The sequence below is a fragment of the Scyliorhinus canicula genome, chromosome 13, assembly GCF_902713615.1.
Source record: "Scyliorhinus canicula chromosome 13, sScyCan1.1, whole genome shotgun sequence".
Classification (NCBI taxonomy): Eukaryota; Metazoa; Chordata; class Chondrichthyes; order Carcharhiniformes; family Scyliorhinidae; genus Scyliorhinus; species Scyliorhinus canicula.
In genome coordinates, this window is record NC_052158.1 from 30,557,539 (window position 1) to 30,575,730 (window position 18,192).

Here is an 18,192-nt window from a genome sequence, read left to right on the forward strand (position 1 = left end):
AGTTTACCATCTTTAAACTTGCAAGCTCTGCTGCCTGTGTCTGAACCTGCAACGAGTCCCCTTCCCCTCCCAGGCCTGAGTTTGCTGGCTTACTTGGCTCTCGTTCAAGCAATGCCTTGGCTTTATAATTCTTATCCTTGTGTGCAAATCCCACCCACACCCATTTCCCCCCTCCCCCATCTAAAGCTCCGTAATATCCTCCAGCCCCACCACTGCTTCCCCCTTGCCCACATCTCTAGCTGTAATCTCCACCAGCGCCACGGCCGCCACACCCCCAAGTCTCTAATTCTGTCATCTCCTCCAGCCCCACCATTGCCCACTCCCCCTCCCCACGTCTCTATCTCTGAAATCTCCTCCAGCCCCATGACCCTTCCAAGATGTCTGGGCTCTTTTAATTCTGGACCTCTGAGCATCCTCAAATTCAAATGCTCGACTTTTGGTGGTCTCGGCCCCAAGCTCCGGAACTGCCTCCCTACTAAACCTCTCCGCTTCAAGACCTAATTTTCCTGCTCTGAGGCACTCCTTAAGACCCAACCTCTTTGACCAATCCTTTGGTCATCGGGTGACAATCTAAAGTGTCAGGAGGAGCTCAGTTGGTCACCCTCTGAACCGCAAGCGTCCGGGTTCAAGGCTCACTGCGGGGCTAGAGAAGGAAGATCATGGCAGACACCCCAGTGGAGTCCTGAGGGAGTGCAGGGTTGTCAGATCTGCTGCCTTTTCGGCTGAAACATTAAACTGGGGCCCCTACGGCCTGCTCGGGAGGCGATCCTAGAGCTCAAACATACAGACACTTGAACTAGGAGCAGGAGTAGGACATTCAGTCCCTCGAGCCTGCCCGCCGTTCGATAAGATCATGATTGATTTGATTGTGGTCTCTTAACTTCACATTCCCACGTAACACGCTCCACCCCCTCCCATAACCTTTGACTCCCTTGTTAGTCAAAATCCATCCACCTCTGTCTTAAAAGTATTCAGTGATCCTGCCTTCCACCGCTCCCTGAGGAAGAGTTCCAAAGAGAAAAAAAAATCCTTTCACCTTGTCTTAAGTGGGAGGCCCCTTACTTCTGAACTGTGTTTCCTGGTTCCAGTCTCTCCCACAAGGAGGAATATCCGTTCATCAACCACCCTGTTAATTCACCTCAAGATCTGATACATTTCCAGAAGGTCGTCTCCCATTCTTTTGATCTTCTGTGGCATCATTGTGAAAGAGAGCAGGGGATTTATCCCCAGTGTCCCTGCCAATATTTATCCCTCAGTCCACATTGCGCACACAAAAATAAATATGTTGTCTGGTCATTATCATACTAAACACCTGGAGTACTTTGTGCAGTTCGGGTCTCCTTATCGAAGAAAGGATGCACTTGCCAGAGAGGGAGTAAGGTTAAGTTTCACCGGATTGATTCCTGGGGTGGCAGGATTGTCATTTGAAGGGGGATTGGATGGACTGTGTTCACTGCGATTTAGAAGAATGGGAGGGGATCCCATTGAAACATATGAAGTTCTGACGGGGCTGGACAGACTGGATACAGGGATGTGGTTCCCTCTGGCTGGGGGTGCGTAGAACAAGGAGTGACAGTCTCAGGATACAGGGTGGGCCATTTAGGATGAGACATTTCTTCACGCAGGTGGTGGTGAACCTGTGGAATTCTCTACCACACAAGGCTCTGGAGGCCAATTCACTGAATATATTGAAGAAGGAAGTTTATCGACTTTAAAGGCTTCAAGGTATGTGGGGAATGGGTGTATGGCCTGAGATGGAGGATCAACCATGATCCTGTTGAATGACAGAGCAGGCTGGAAGGGCCGAAAGGCCTCCTCTTGGTCCTATTTTGTGTTTGTTGCACTGCCGTTGGTTGGGATCTCACTGTCAGTAAATTGGGTTGCCACATTTCCCGCATTGCAACAACGACCATCCTTTCATTGGCCGTAAAGTGCTTTGACGTGTTTGGCGGTCGAGAAAGGCGTTATAAAAAAATTTTTTTAATGTCCTTCCCCTAAAGTGTCTGGGTGGTCTCATTTTATCGCGGAACGCTCCGGCCAAGCGCTTTAGGGTCGTTTTGTGCTTTGTGCTTTCCTTTCCCGGACGCAGCATCCGACGTGGAGTGCGATCCGGTCCGGGGTTTGGCAGGAACTGGTCATGTTTTCCAGTCTCTCGGGAGGAAGGGCGGACGAAGGAGCGAAGGGAGATTAAGGGCAGCCCGGAAGACATGGGGCTGGAGTAGGGAGGAGGAGGATTGTTGGAAGGCAGCTAAACTGCCAGGGGGCGGGGGATGGGAGGTAACCAGACGCTGCGGCAGGGATGACTGCCAGCTCGCTCTGGGGGCGGGGGGAACCGGCCACGGAATCAGTTTGGTGCAAACTTTGCAAAGCGAGGGAGTGAAATGTCTGGGAGGCGGTGAAACAAAATGCAGCGTTATTGTGTTCCTCCTCCATCCTTGGTGCAGCCCCTTTCCCGCAGCACCTGTCAGCTCGTCTCTTCCATGACCTGACAGAGTTAGACTCGCTCTCTTGAGACTTTGAAAGTATTTCACCAGTCAGCAGAGATCTGAAGGGGGAGTTGCCTTTCTCCCTTCCTCCGCCCTCTTTAAGTTTTCATTTACTCGACTCTCGAGAGCCCCTGGTGATTTTTGCCTGTCGATCCAGTCCCTCAGCATCGCAGCCCCAACGTCCTGGCCGGGATCTCTCTGTGCTTTCGGTGGGCTTCCTGGGCACTGCCCGGTGAATGTGGGGTGCCTCAGATCTCAGGCCTGGCAGTCAGCAGCTGGAATTTCCCTGCGTTTTGAGTAAGTCTCTGGGGTCTGCACAGTGGAAGGCGGATGGACATCATCATGTGTGTGCTCTTGTGTCTGTGTGGGAAGGTGTTTTGCCTGCCATGTGTGTCTCTGTATATGTGTGGGTCTGTATGTGTGCCTGTGTTTCTGTATGTGTGTCTGTGTTTCTGTATGTGTGTGCGTCTTTCTGTATATGTGTGTTTGTATTTCTGTATATGTTTCTGTCTGTGATTTTGTATATGTGTCTGCGATCTGTGTGTTTCTATATGTGTGTGTTTCTGTATGTGTGTGTTTCTGTATGTGTGTGTATGTTTCTGTATGTGTTTGTTTCTATATATGTGTGTGTTTCTGTATGTGTGTGTTTCTGTATGTGTCTGTGTTTCTGTATGTGTATCTGTTTCGATATGTGTGTGTGTTTCTTTGTGTCTGTGTTTCTATATGTGTGTGTGTGTTTCTGTATGTGTGTCTGTGTTTCTGTATGTGTGTTTGTGTGTCTGTTTCTGTATGTGTCTGTGTTTCTATGTATGTGTGTCTGTCTGTGTTTCTGTATGTGTGTGTGTTTCTTTATGTGTGTCTGTGTCTGTATGTATGTGTCTGTTTGGGTTTATGCGTGGGTCTGTGCCTGTGTTTCTGTGTGTACCTGAGGCTGTGTTTGTCTTTTTAGTGTTTGTGGGTGTCTGTGTTTACATGTGTGTCTGTCTCTGTGTTTTGTGTGTCTCTGTGTTTGTGTGCATGTATCAGTATGCTGACAGCTGTGATTCTTCAACAGGGCTTGTCTGGTTAATGTTACTGAATCCCCACCAGCTGCAGCCAGTGAGAGTTGTCGGACCCATTGGAGCTGATGCAGCTTTCACCCATTGCCTGATGCATGAGAAACCCTGATGGGAGAACTTACTCCCCTTTGAACTACCTTCCCAACCATTTATTGTTAAAGCTGCCCTTGCCCCCACATCGATTTATTTTTATTTCATAAATTGTTTCAGGTTTCAAAAGTGAAGCAGGTTTCTGTATTTTCTTTCTCGATTGCCAAACATTCAATGTTGTCTGGCAGTGATCAACCGCTGCCTGGGATTGATCTATCCCCTATTGTGCTCCTCGTTTAATAATCAGTCTGCCTCTGGGAGATTGTGAAGATTGCAAGGCACTGGTTGGACAGGGGGAGGTGGGGGAGAGTGTGGTGGTGTTGCAAAATGTGGGAGTATTCTTCAAAGGAGGAACGTTTGAATTTGTGTCTCGTGTTTTTTTTTAACTGCAATCAGCTAGTGAACTGTTTTGTCTTCCTCTTTCTCTCTCCACATGTGACTCTGCAAGAGCAAGCAAAGTACAGTTTGGCTCCAGGACACTGCGGACAAAGAGCTTTAGTTCTGACGGCTTTATGGCAGACTCTGTGCACCGTTGGATAATGGGTGTCTGCACCTGCTGAAAGCTAGGGCCCTCTGACCACTTGCTCATTCTCGTTATTTGCGTTGCCAAGGAGGTGCCTGCCGTTGCCATGAGGACGCGGCAACCTGGGCAGGGTTGACCAGTTCGTTCGCTGTGCTCCTTTTGATCTACGGCTGTGATTGTACCCTAGTTGTTGCCTGGACTGCACCTGTAAGTCTCTCTCCACAAAAAATAAAACAAGCCAAGAGGGGGTGGCGGAGGGGTGCAGGGGCCTGTCCCAGCCTCACTTGCCACTTGGAGGGGGATCTGGGAAACAGCATGGTCAGATCTGCATGAGTTCCCCAGCTGATGGGCAGCCCGCGATTGACTTCTCCTTCCCATCGAGACTTTGCGCTCTCCTGAAGGAGATCAACTTTTGCCGGGTGTTGCAGGGTGGGTGGTGGGTGGGTGGGGAAGGGCTTGTTGAACAGGACCTGTCTTTCCATAGAAACAACTTTGAGCCAAAACTTCAAGATTCTCAGAGGGTGGGGGGAATGAAGGGGTGGGGGCAACCTACGGCACCAGCTTTGTCAAGTTGATGAGGGGTCTTCCCTTCCCATCACAGTGAAGGACCTCACCTCGGTAAGCTGTACCCCATCAGGCCCACCTTCTGTGAGCAGCTTGCTCACATCGCATATCCTCCCCCACCCTCAGTCCCCCTGAGCACCTGTCCTCATCTGAGCCAAGCCAAGTGAGAAGGTTCCAAAGTCGCCCTTCATATCACAGATGCTTCCCGGAGACAGGAACTGTGATGCTTCCTCGGACAGTTCGCCACATCCTGGATGGAGTGAAGTTGGAACTTTCCGGAGAGGCTAATGTCATACTGAGCAGCTATAAAGCCAGAGATCCAGATGTGAATTCCCCTCTGGTAAGGTTACGATGTTCTTTTTCATGGTCTGGTGGCTTCACGCAGTTGATGGGCCTGTTTTGGGTTGGTCATCTCTCTAAAATCACATGATGTGATGGTGCAACAGTGTCATTGCCCCCTCTTTTAACAGTTAAGACAGTTGCACCCCACACAATAAGGCCCGGCGATGCCAATGCTTTTCACATCCAGCAGCTCCCCAACTCATCCATCTTCACCAACTCTCTGTGTTTTAATTAAACAATGTAATCAAGGCAAGACGATTTTGGGCAATTAGCCAAAGATGTAATGGAGACATAAGGAGAAACTTCTGCACACAGCAGATAGGAATGGGAGTAGGCCATTCAACCCGTCGAGCCTGCTCGGTCATTTAATATGATCATGTCTGATCGGACACTATTACACCCACTAACCCCGCAACTCAGGGGTTGGTTTAGCACAGTGGACTAAACAGCTTGCTTGTAAAACAGAACAAGGCCAGCAGTGCGGGTTGAATTCCCGTACCAGCTTCCCCGAACAGACGCTGGAATGTGGCGACTAGGGACTTTTCACAGTAACTTCATTTGATCATAGAATTTACAGTGCAGAAGGAGGCCATTCGGCCCATCCAGTCTGCACTGGCTCCTGGAAAGAGCACCCTACCCAAGGTTAACACCTCCACCCTATCCCCATAACCCAGTAACCCCACCCAACACTAAGGGCAATTTATCATGTCCAATCAACCTAACTTGCACATCTTTGGACTGTGGGAGGAAACCGGAGCACCCGGAGGAAACCCATGCACACACGGATAGGATGTGCAGACTCCGCACAGACAGTGACCCAAGCCGGAATCGAACCTGGGACCCTGGAGCTGTGAAGCGACTGTGCTATCCACAATGCTACCGTGCTGCCCATTTGAAGCCTACTTGTGACAATAAGCGATTTTCATTTCATTTTCAACTCTCTACCTTAATGTGAGGATGGTTAGGATCAGGAATGTGTTACCTGATGCTGGATGGCAGGTTCAATCACCAGAATTGGATCATTACCTTAAAAGAAAGTATGTGCAGGTTTACGGGATGAAGGCGGGCAATGGTGCCCTGTGAATTCTTCATTCGAGGAAAGCTGAGTGATCACAATGGGCTGAGTGATCTTCTGTGCTGTGATGATTCTGTGATAGTTCTTTAGGCCTGAGCTTGGGTGTTGCAACAGACATTGATGAGGGAGTGGCCTTGTTGTTTACACGGAGGCAGAGAGCAGTGTATCTAATTTTGATGATAATGCAAAAGCTAGGTGGGAATGTAAACTGAGGCGGACACAAAGCTAGGTGGGAATGCAAGCTGTGAGGAGGACATTAAGAAACTGCAAAGAGATAGATACAGGTTACGTGAGTGGGTGACTATGTGGCTGATGGAGTATAATTTGGGGAAATGCGAGGTTCATTACTTTGCTGGTAAGAGTAGGAAAGCAGAATATTTATTTAAAGGCACAAAACTTGAAAACATTAATGTTTAGACGGACTTGGGTGTGCTCGTGCACGAGACACAGAAAGTTGGCAAACAGGTGCAACAAGCCGACTAGGAAGGCAAATATTTCTTTGTTCTTTATTCTTTTTACTGCGAGGGGATTAGAGAACAGGAGTAAAGAAGTGTTTTACAGTTGTATTGGGTTTTGGCGAGATCACACCTGAAATACTGTGTACAGTTTCGGTCTCCACATCTAAGGCAGGAGATATTTGCATTGGAGACAATAAAGGGAAGTTTGGTATCAGGAACAAGAGAGTTATCCTCTGAACAGAGGCTGAGTAAATTGGACCTCTGTTGCCTGGAGTTTAGAAGTATGAGAGGTGATCACACTGAAACCGGCCAGACCCTGATAGGATAGACAATGAGCTGATGTTTTATTACTGACTCTGGAACCCAGAAGGGGAACAATGATTTAGGACTGAGCCAATTAGAGTTTTTAAAAATTCATTCATTGGATGTGGGTGTCACTGGATGGGCAGCATCTTCTCCAGGGCAGTTAGGGATGGGCAATAAATGCTGGCCTCACCAGCGATGCCCACAACCCATAAATTAATTTTTAAAACATTGCACAATGCCAGACAGCCCAAGGCATTCTGAAGAAGTTCTGAAGTTCAGTCATTGTTATAATGGAGGGAAGGCAGCAGCAAGGCACAGCTCCTACAATTAGCAATGAGATATTGTCCATTTATTTAACCGTGTTGTTTTATCAGACAGCATTAGGGGGAGAACTCCCCAGCTGTCCTTGGGAGATAATGGCTGTAGGGATTTTTTTTTTTTACATCTAGCTGGGAGGGTCAGATGGATCTTTGGTTTAACGTCTCCATTACAATCCTGATAACCTCTCCTAATGTGTCTTAACGAGAGATCCCTTGTTTTTAAACAGCGGTCCCCTAATTCTCGATTCTCCCACAAGAGGAAATTTCCTCTTTACATCCACCCTGTCAGTACCCCTCAAGATCTTAAAGGTTTTGATCAAGTTGCCTCTAACTCTTCTAAAACTCCAGTGGGTACAAACCTAACCTCTTGAACATTTTCTCGTAAGACAATCTGCCCATTTTCGGTATTAGTCTAATAAACCTTCTCTGAACTATTTCGGACACATTTACATCTTTCCTTAAATAAGGAGAGCAATACTGTGCAGGGTACTGATTCAGTGATTCAGGATGTGGATTCTCTTCCTGATGCCTGTGACAAAGGACAGTGTTCCTCAGGAAAATCCATCCTCCACACCACCCCGAATGCCCAGTATCTAGGGGTGGTTCCACTCATGAGGGAGACTAGAAATGGGGAGGCAGTAAAGAGCAAGAGGTCTCCCTTTTAAGACTGAGGTGAGGAGAATCATTTTTTCTGTTCTTGGTGGATGTCTCTCTCAGAGAGCAGTGGAGGCTGGGTCATTGAATGTATTTGAGGCACAGTCAGACAGATTGTTGACAGAAAAAGGATGTTTAAGGTTACTGGGCTAGGGATGAAGCTGGTGACAGATGGGAAAGTGCAGTTGAAACCACAGCCAGATCAGCCATGATCCTCTTGAATATCAGAGCAGGCTTGAAAGGACGAATGGCCGACTCCATGTGTCCTATGTTCCTCTGCGTCACCTGAAAGACGGCACCTTTGACAATATTTTGGATTCTCTTGTTGACTGGCCACACTGCCTTTAGTCCGTGGACCGAGCTTGTTTTCCACAGTGCAAAGATGCTGTTACGATACCCTGGGTTAGTGAACGGTCGATTCCAGTCTTACAGACCCCAGAATCCCAGCATAAGTGAATTAACCAATGATTCATATAAAATTTGAAAAAGCTTCGGGCCCCTGACTGCTCAATAAGTTATAGTCACCAAATCCGTAGGTATAACAGAAATAAAGTTGAAATATGCAATAATTATAACGGAATACTGGCCAGCTGATATAACACCCAACCCCCCTTCTACCATCCTACTCTCTACCAAGCACACAGCAGGCAGACAAACACAGGGATGGGGAGGAGTAAGTTAAGAAGCATTAATATGAAATGAAAGATGAGTTCTTGTTTCCGATGTTCGAGTACTTGCAGCAGGATGCCTTCAGGATTCTGAGTGATCAAACACACGTGGAGAGCTAGTTATGATCTTCTGGCAGGACCATTCAGTCAGTACTCCCAGAAAACAGGATTTCCTCTGGTTAGGCACTTTGACTTTCATCAACCTGGTCCTTCATTCAAAGGAACACCCTCAGGCCTTTTTAATTCTTACTTGTTTCCAATTCCACAAGAATAACCAACAGCCTTACTTAGATAAGAAGCGTTCCCCACACAAGGTTTTAAAAATGGATTTTAAACATCTGGGGCGGGTTTCTCCCGCAACCGGCGGGGTGGGGGTTCCCGGTGGGATGGAGCGGCATGAACCACTCCAGCGACGGCCTGCCCCAAAGGTGCGGAATCCTCCGCGCCTTCAGGGGCTCGGCCGGCGCCGGAGTGGTTTGCGCCCTGCCGGCTGGCATGGAAGGCCTTTGGCACCACGCTAGCCAGGGCCGAAGTGACTCCGCCGACTGCCGTGAGTCCACGCATGCGCGGGAGTGTCAGCGGCTGCTGATGCCATTCCTGCACATGTGCAGGGGGAGGGTTCATCTACGCGTCGGCCATTACAGAGGTTGAAACGGCTGACGCGTAGGAGAAGAGTGCCCCCACGGCACAGGCCCGCCCGAGGATCGGTGGGCCCCGATCGCGGGCCAGGCCACCGTGAGGGGCACCCCCATGGGCCAGATCCCCCCCCCCCCCTCCCCAGGACCCCGAAGCCGGCCCGTGCTGCCAGGTCCCGCCGGTAAGGGACCTAGTCTGATCTACACCAGCGGGACTTCGGCCCATTGCGGGTCGGAGAATCGGCGGGGGGTGGGGGGGGCGATGCGAGCGGCCGCCGACTGGCGTGGCGCGATTCCCGCCCCCGCCAAATCTCCGGTGCCGGATAATTCGGCGGGGGCGAGATTCACCCCCCCCCCCTGCGTATCTTCGACCCGGCGGGGAGTCGGAGAATCCCGCCCCTGAACACTGTCTGCAGCTGGTGGCTGGACTGCATTTCCTTGCAGTCGGGCCTGGTTGTGGAGCGAGTGAGGTTTTCACCATGGATTTTTCGAAAGAATCCATTAAATGAGAGCGAGATCAGATCTCCGACCTCTCGTCTTCTGGCATCAAAATGAAAGTAAAAGAGAAAACAGTCAACAGAGGAAGTAACATTCCAGAGAAAATTCCGACCAAATGGCAGGGGCCATTGACAAGGCCCTGCAATTCAAAACTGTCCATTGGCCACAGCCAAACCCATCATGGCGTGTCAACACTGGTCTCCCTGGAATCTGCTGATCTGAAACATAAACAGCTTCGTGCAATCTGTCTTGCCTTTGGGTCATGGGTCAACCCTCAGTTTACCAGCCACTTGAATTAAAGGTGAAGTCCATCTTAAAGGCATAAGTACATTAATAGTCCCTGTACAAAAAGTGAAATAGCCAAAAAAAATAACGGAAATTAAAAGGAGGAAAAGACAACAGACAGAGATTAAACAGGAGGTTCCTTACATAGCCCGAGGGCAGATAAGATGGAGGACCTTTGTGGCCTCCTTGGCAATTATTGCCAATCTTACCAGTTGCACTGCCATACTGCAATTAAATAATGCACAGGGGATGTAAGGAGGTGTGCCGATGGTGGTGATAGAACAGATGAGAGAATATAATTACTTAGATATGGATTACACATTGTTCAAGCCGGTAGCCAGAGGAAAGCAGATTTAAGGAATTTGGGAAAAGAAACCTACTGAAAATGCGGAGAATTGTTTCACATATTTGATCTGGAATATGCTGCCTGAAGGGGCTGGAGTAGCAGTTTCAATGGTAATTGTCGAATGGGGATTTAATTAAAACTCGAGAGGGAACGTTTGTAGGCTCAAGGGGAAAGAACAGAGAAGGCGGGGGAGGAACTTGTTTGTTGGATCGTTCCAAGAGCCAGCAGGGGCATTGTGGACTGAATGGCCACCTTCTGCACTGCCTCGTTCCACCATTATATCCTGGTATCAACTTCCAGTTCGAACATTTATTAACACAAGTGAATGCAAATCACAGCTTTGCATATGCAGATTCCTGGCAGACTGGGTTTGGCAAACAAGCAGGAAATTCACCCTTTGGTATCTATCGTCAGTCAGCAGCGGGGTCACTTCCTCAGTACATTTCTTGTAAACATATTGCCAGCTGAACTGAATTACATGCGAATTGGGAGCAGGAGTAGGCCACTCGAGCCTGCTTCACCATTCAGTAAGATCATAGCTGATCTGATTCCAACATCAACCCCACATTGCTGCCTCCACCCGATAACCTTTCACCCTCTTGCTAATCAAAAATCTATCCAGCTCTGCTCTAAAAATATTCAAAGTCTCTGCTTCCACTGAGGGAAGAGACTCACAGTCCTCTGGGGGGAAAAAAATTCTCATCTCGAAATGAGCGACCCCTTATTTTTAAAAAGTGATCCCCTAGTTCTAGATTCTGCAACAAGAAGAAACATCCTCTCCACATCCACCCTGTCAATACCCCTCAGGATCTTAAAGGTTTTGATCAAGTCGCCCCTTACTCTTCTAAATTCCAGCAGATACAAACCTAACCTCTCCAAACTTTCCTCACAAGACCAACCAGCCCATTACTCGATTAAATCTTCTCGATACTGCATGTAACACATTTACATATTTCGTTAAAGCAGATGGCCAATACTGTACAGGGTAATGATTCAGTGATCGAGGATATAAATTTTCTTCCTGGTGCCCAGGACAAAGGACAGTGCTCCACAGGCAAATGCACCAACATCCCCACCTCCCCCCACATTGTCCAATAGGTCAGTGTTTTGCAAACTTTTTTTTCTCGGGATCCACTTTTACGAACCGGCCGACCTTCGTGACCCACACCACCCAAACTTCATGACACACCATTTTTGCTTACTTTCAATGCGACCGGTGAGCCTGCTTGGTCCTCTCGATCTCATTTGCTTTGTCATTCAATGTTACATTTCTGCTAAGGACTTCAGCTGATTATTTAAGTTCTCTCTGCATCCTTTGAAAAAAAATAAGGAGGTTTGTCCTCGAACTCGCCATGCTTAGTCTTCAAATGCGTTTGATGTTTTGAGGGTTTTAAACTTGAATTTGCCAGTACTTCCCGACACATGGCACACATGGGCTTCGCATCATGATTTGCATTGGCACAATTAATAAAGCCATACCTCAAGAAATCTTCTTTATACTGCTTTGTTTGCAATTTCAGCTTCTTCTTAATTGGTTGACCATCAGAGGCCCTGGAGCTCACTCCAGCACTGCTTTATCCTGATGTGGACTCTCCTGTGAAGCTCTCTCCAGCAGATTCAGTTATGAGATCCTGGCTTGTTTGTGTCTCTGGCTCTCTCTTCCTTATTACAAAATGATCCACCTTCAGTTATTCACACAGTCCTGTTGCTTGCTTGCTGGCAGCTACAAAATGGAGGACTCTCTCTTCCGTGATCCAAAGCATGGACCACGTGACATCAGTTTATGTGCCGGGCACGTTATCACCTCCCTGCCGCCATATCTGATGGTAAGTCTCTGCCGTTTATAAAAATAAATTTTGTCCTGAGACAGCGCACTAACATCAGGAGGAGAGGAGGAGTTGACTCTGGGACAGCAAGCTGAAGTCAGGAGGAGGTAGTCTGCCCCACTAGGCTCCAGGCCTGTGCACTGCCGGACCTGCCACTGAGACATGGTTGAGAGAGGGACAGAATTGGCAGCTCAATATTTCAGATGAGATAGGGATGGAGGTAAAAGAGGAGGGAGTGTTGCAATTTTGATCAGAGAATCAATTACAGCAGCAAGGAGGGAATACATCTTTGAAGGTTCTTCACCTGAAGCCATATAGGTAGAACTTAAAATCCAAAAAGGAGCAATCACATTGCTGGGAGTGTTCTGTAGGCCCCAAACAGTTGAAAGAAATAGAAGAGCAGATATGGAGGCAAATTTCAGAGAAGTGTAAAAGTAATAGGGTAGCGATAGTGGGGGATTTCAACTTCCTCAATATTACATGGGGTAGCCATAGTTTGAAAGGTTTACAGGGAGTATTCTTAAAATGTATCCAGGAGAATTTTTTAAGCCAGTGCGTAGAGGGACGTACAAGAGAGGGGTGGTCCTGGACTTAATTTTCAGTAACGAAGCTGAGCAAAGTGGTTGAAGTATCAGTGGGGGAGGATTTTGCAGACAGTGATCATAACTCCGTCAGATTCAATATTGTTCATGAAAAGGATAAGGATGGGGCTGAGACCAAGTTCTAAACTGGGGGAATAATAAGATCAGATATGATTTGGCCAGAGTGGACTTGGAGCAGACATTTGAGCTAAATCTGTGACAGAACAGTAGAACGCATTCAAGAAGGAAATAGAGAGACTGCAGGGCCAACATCTTCCAATCAAAGAAAAAGGGTGAGTCCAACAAATCCAGGATATCGAGGGACATACAGCACTGCATCAGGAGAAAAAGGAAAGCTCATGGCAGATATCGAGGGGAAATCCAATGGAAGCTCTGGAGTCATAAAAAATGTGCAAGAGGGAACTGAAAAAGGAAACTAGAAGAGCAAAAAGGGTCATGAAAGGATACAGGCAGGTCAATAAAAGAAACTGCTAAGTTGTTTTACAAGTACATTAAGGGTAAAAGAATAATTAGGGAAAGAATCGGGCTCATTGAGGACCACAGTGCTAATTTGTGTGTGGAGCCAGAGGATGTATATAATAATATAATCGTCTTTATTGTCACAAGTAGGCTGACATTAGCTCTACAATGAAGTTACTGTGAAAAGCCCCTAGTTGCCACATTCCGGCGCCTGTTTGGGTACACAGAGGAGAATTCAGAATGTCCAAATTACCTAACAGCGTATCTTTCAGGACTTGTGGGAGGAAAACAGAGCACCCGGAGGAAACCCATGCAGACACGGGAAGAACGTGCAGACTCCATACAGACAGTGACCTAAGCCAGGAATTGAACCTGGTACCATGAAGCTGTGAAGCAACAGTGCTACCCACTGTGCTAACATGCTGCAAGGGTTCTAAATGAATACATTGTGTCAGTGTTAAGTCATGAGAGAGACAGTGTGGGTATAGAAATCAGGGAGGACAGTAGTAAAATTAAAAAGAATAACATGGACAGAGAGGAGGTTCTGAGTGGTCTGGCAGGCTTAAAAGTAGACAAATCTCCAGGGCTGGATGAAATGTATCCCAGACTGTTGAGTGAGGCAAGGGAGGAAACAGCAGTGGTGTGGCAATGATTTTAAATTCCTCCCTGGCCACAGGAGGGGTGACAGAGAACTGGAGGGTAGCCAATGTGGTACCATTATTCAAGAAGGGAGGAAGGGGTAAATCAGGAAGCTACAGGCCAGTCAGTCTAACCTCAGTGGTGGAGAACCTATTGGAACTATTGGAAGTAATTCTGATTTTCATAATTAATCTGCATCAAGAATAGTCAGCATGTTTTATTCAGGGGAGGTCCCGTCTGACCAACTTGCTTACATTTTTCAAAGAGGTGACCAAGTGTGTTGATGAGGGAAATGCATTTGTCGTCTACTTGGACTGCAGCAAGGATTTTATAAGCTCCAACATGGGAATTCTTTATTTATTTATTTAATTTAGAATACCCAATTAATTTTTTCCAATTTAGGGGCAATTCAGCGTGCCAAATACACCTACCCTGCACATCTTTGGGTTGTGGGGGTGAAACCCACGCAAACACGGGGAGAATGTGACCCAGAGCCAGGATCAAAACTGGGACTTCAGCGCCGTGAGGCAGCAATGCTAACCATTGCGCTACCTTGCTGCCCCACATGGGAAATTGATAGTGAAGTTGAGAGCACATGGGATCCAGGGAAATCTGACAAATTGGATCCAAAATTGGTTTAGTGGCAAGAAGCAGAGGGTGATTGGCGAGGGTGTTTATCTGACTGGAAGCTTGTGTCCAGTGGGGTCCTGCAGGGATCAGTGTTGGGGCTCTTGCTGTTTGTGGTTTTTATAAATGGTTTAGATATGAATGTAGGGGGAGTTGATCGGTAAATTTGCGGATGATACAAAAATTGGTGGGGTAGTAAATAGTGAAGAGTTTAACCTTTGATTACAGGAAGATATAGACGGACTGGTCAGATGGGCTGATCAGTAGCAAATTCAATCTGGATAAGTGTGAGGTGATGCACTTGGGCAGGACAAGGAAAGCAAGGAAATACACGATAAATGGCAGGACCTGGGAAGTACCGAGGATCAGAGGGACCACGATGTGCATGTACACCGGTCCCTTAAGGTAGCAATGCAGATGACACATTGGTTAAGAAGGCATATCGTACATTTGCCTTTATTAGCCGAGGCATAAAGTTCTAGATCAAGGAGGTTATGCTGGAACTATATAAAATGTTGATTAGGCCACAGCTGGAATATTATGTACAGTTCTGGACTCCACAGTATTGAAGGGATGTGATAACACCGGAAAGGATATAGAGGAGATTTACCAGGATGTTTCCTGTGCTGGAGAGTTTTTGTTATGAAGAGAGATTTGAAAAACTTGGATTGTTTTCCTTGGAGCAGAGGAGAATGAGGAGGGACATGATTGAAATGTATAAAATTACAAGGGGAATAGACAGAGTAGACAGAAATAAACTTTCGCCTTGGTGGAGATTTCAGTGACCAGTGGGCATAGATTTAAGGGAAGGGGCAGATTTAGAGGGGATGTGAGGAAAAGCCTTTCTACCCAGAGGGTGGTGGGAGTCTGGGAACTCATTGCCTGAATGGATGGTGGAGGTAGAGGCACTCATAACATTTAAGAACTATTTAGATGTGCACTTACAATTCCAAGGCTTACAAGGCTATGGGCCAAGTGCTGAGAAATGAGATTAGAATAGTTAGGTGGTTGTTTTTGACTGGTGAGGACTCGATGGGCCGAAGGATCTTTTCTGTCCTTTCCTCTGTGACTCGAACCCTTCATGGTTTAAAAAATCTTGGTTAAATTTCTTTCATCTTCCCTGCTCCAACGAAAACAACCTCAGCTCCTCCTCTCTTTTCAGAACTGAAGCCCCATGCTTGATACCAGGCGAGAATCTCCATTGCACCCTCTTCAATGTGCCAGTTATTGCTGTGCTATTGGCGTATTTGGACTTGGGTTAATTGGAATGTAGGTTCTGTGGCCAAACAATATCGATCTCCAACTGGAGTAGAGAGAATCCAACCATCTTCCCCTTGACATTCAATGGCATTACTATCACTTAAATCCCTCCCCCATTCACCATCCTGGGAGCTACCATTGGCCACAAACTAATTTGGACCAGCCATATAAAATACTGTGGCAACAAGAGCAGGTCAGAGGCTTGGAATTCTGCAGGGAGTAACTCACCCCTTTATTCCCAAAGCCTCTCCACCATGTACAAGATGCACTGCAGCAACCCACCGAGTCTCCTTTGACAACACCTTCCAAACCCATCACCTCTACCACTTAGAAGGACAAGGGCAGCAGAAGCATGGGAACACCACCACCTGCCAAGTTCCACTCCAAGCCACACACAATGTCAACGTGCAAATATATCGGCTGTTCCTGCACTGTCGCTGGGTCAAAAATCCTGGAACTCCCACTCTCAGTACCTATACCACATGGACTGCAGCAGCTCAAGAAGACAGCTCACCACCACCTTCTCAAGGGGCAATTAGGGTTGGACAATAAATGCTGGGCCAGCCAGCGACGCCCACAGCCTGTGAATGATTTAAAAAACACTTGTTTAAGTTTTTGTTTTAATTGGCAGATGGAGGCGGTGCTGGAATGTGCGCCTCCAGCTGATGGATGAGGCAGCTGTCCTGTGGCCATATTGTTCTCCATGCAGAATATCCTTCTCCTGACCTGTACAGACGGACTCAATTCACATTTCCCTCAGTTCAGTTCCAATTTTCCGACTGCCTCACATCCCAACAGTTTTCCCCTCTCACCACCCCCGCTCCAGTATCCCTGACCTCTGCGTCGGAAAACAATGATAAACAGGATGTCCTTTGAACAGACACAAAGTGCCCATTATTGTACTGGGTCTCATAACAGGGTGAAATGGGACTCGCGCGCCTGAAGCCTGCATGAGGTCAAATCCAAACTTCCCCTCGGGTCTATTTGCATTGGCGCCGCAGCTTTTAGCTTTTAACCATGTGATTTCCTCCCACTCTTAGCGAAGCTGATTCACTCTCCCTGCTCTCGTTACGTCGCAGCTATCGTAACTCCTTGCTGGGTGATCCCATTTAGCCAGATTTTACCCACCCCCCCCTCCCTCCTCTGATTATCTCTCCTCCCCCAAAGGCTGGTGTGAGTCTCCTCCACCCACTTGCCCCAACCCACTCCACCACCCTAACGCTCAGCCCCTGACCACTCACCTCAAACAAATGGCCCGTGTCCGTAACTATTCGACCAGGAGGACTGCATTTACTGTAGCCCTAGACTGACTGCCACTGTCAGGTAGCAATGATTGTGTGTTGGTAGGAAGAATAAGACTGGTTGTAAGAAGTGTCATCTGGTCCAATTTGTTGGAAGGAACTGCAGAAACTGAGAGTCCAGGCAATGTTTGTGCAGAAGGCTTTGAAGGTGGCAGGACAGACTTCGGGGGAAATTGGATCGATATTTCACAAGGAGAAAGAAATTGCAGGGGAAGGGGCAAGAGAGTGGGACTAACTGGATTCGCTTTTCACCATTCCTTTATTGCAAGAAGACTTGAGTACAGGAGCATGGATGCCTTACTGCAGCTGCACAGGGCCTTTGTGATACTGCTCCTGGGGTATTGAGTGCAACTTTGGTCTCCTTACCTTAGAAGGGAAACACTTGCCATGGAGAGAGTGTGGCAGCGGTTCAACGGGCTGATTCCTGGGATGGCAGGATTGTCCCGTGAGGAGAGATTGAGTCGACTGGGCCTGTGTTCACTGGAGTTGAGGAGAATGAGAGGGGATCTGATTGGGACGTGTAGGATTCTGATAGGGCTGGACAGACTAAAGCGGGGACATTGTTTCCTCTGGCTGGGGGTGAGGTTCTAGAACCAGGGGTCACAGTCTCAGGATACGGGGTCGGCCATATAAGACAGAGATCAGGAGAAACCTCTTCCTATAGCCGGGGTTCTCTGATCGTGTTCACCCCACCACCCATGTCAGCGAAAATGGAGAATTTGGCACTCAGCCAGAATCCCACTGCAGCAGGACAGGAGAATCGCAGATAAGGACAGGTTCGGAGGATTTTGGCCTACGTTCCTCAGTTAAAACAGCCACGCAGACTATATGGGCTGAATACACCGTTGCACTATTGGATGAGAGAGGGGTATACAGATACAGAGGATTTGGAGAGAGATTTCCAGAGTCGGGCTCCACCAAAGCAGATGTGAAGATGCGGTGACCGGTGCTGGAGCAATTAACATCAGAGTGGCTTAAGTGGGCAGAACTGGGGGTGGCTGCAGGTGAGTGCAGATATCTCATGGGTTGTAGGGCTGGAGGAGAGTATGTGGATAAAGGGAAGGGTGACAGTGTTTGAAAACCAGGATGATAATTTGAAAATTGAGGCCAGACTAGGGGTGGAATTTTCGCCCTACCACCTCCCCAGGCTGTGGTTTCTGATGGCGGTGG

General features: G+C 47.7%; 1 protein-coding gene across 2 annotated transcripts in view; it reads left to right on the forward strand.

Annotated features, from left to right (window-relative positions):
• Positions 1-4,637: 4,637 nt before the first annotated feature.
• The window catches only part of LOC119976771 (ral guanine nucleotide dissociation stimulator-like), a 182,477-nt gene continuing 168,922 nt past the window's right edge, over positions 4,638-18,192 (forward strand). Inside the window, exon 1 of one of the 2 annotated variants that reach the window (XM_038817525.1) lies at positions 4,638-5,061. In XM_038817525.1, coding sequence (XP_038673453.1) covers positions 4,945-5,061 — 117 coding nt within the window. In that variant the 5' untranslated portion in view covers positions 4,638-4,944. The remainder of the gene's footprint in view (positions 5,062-18,192) is intronic. The other variant, XM_038817528.1, reaches the window with a different exon arrangement.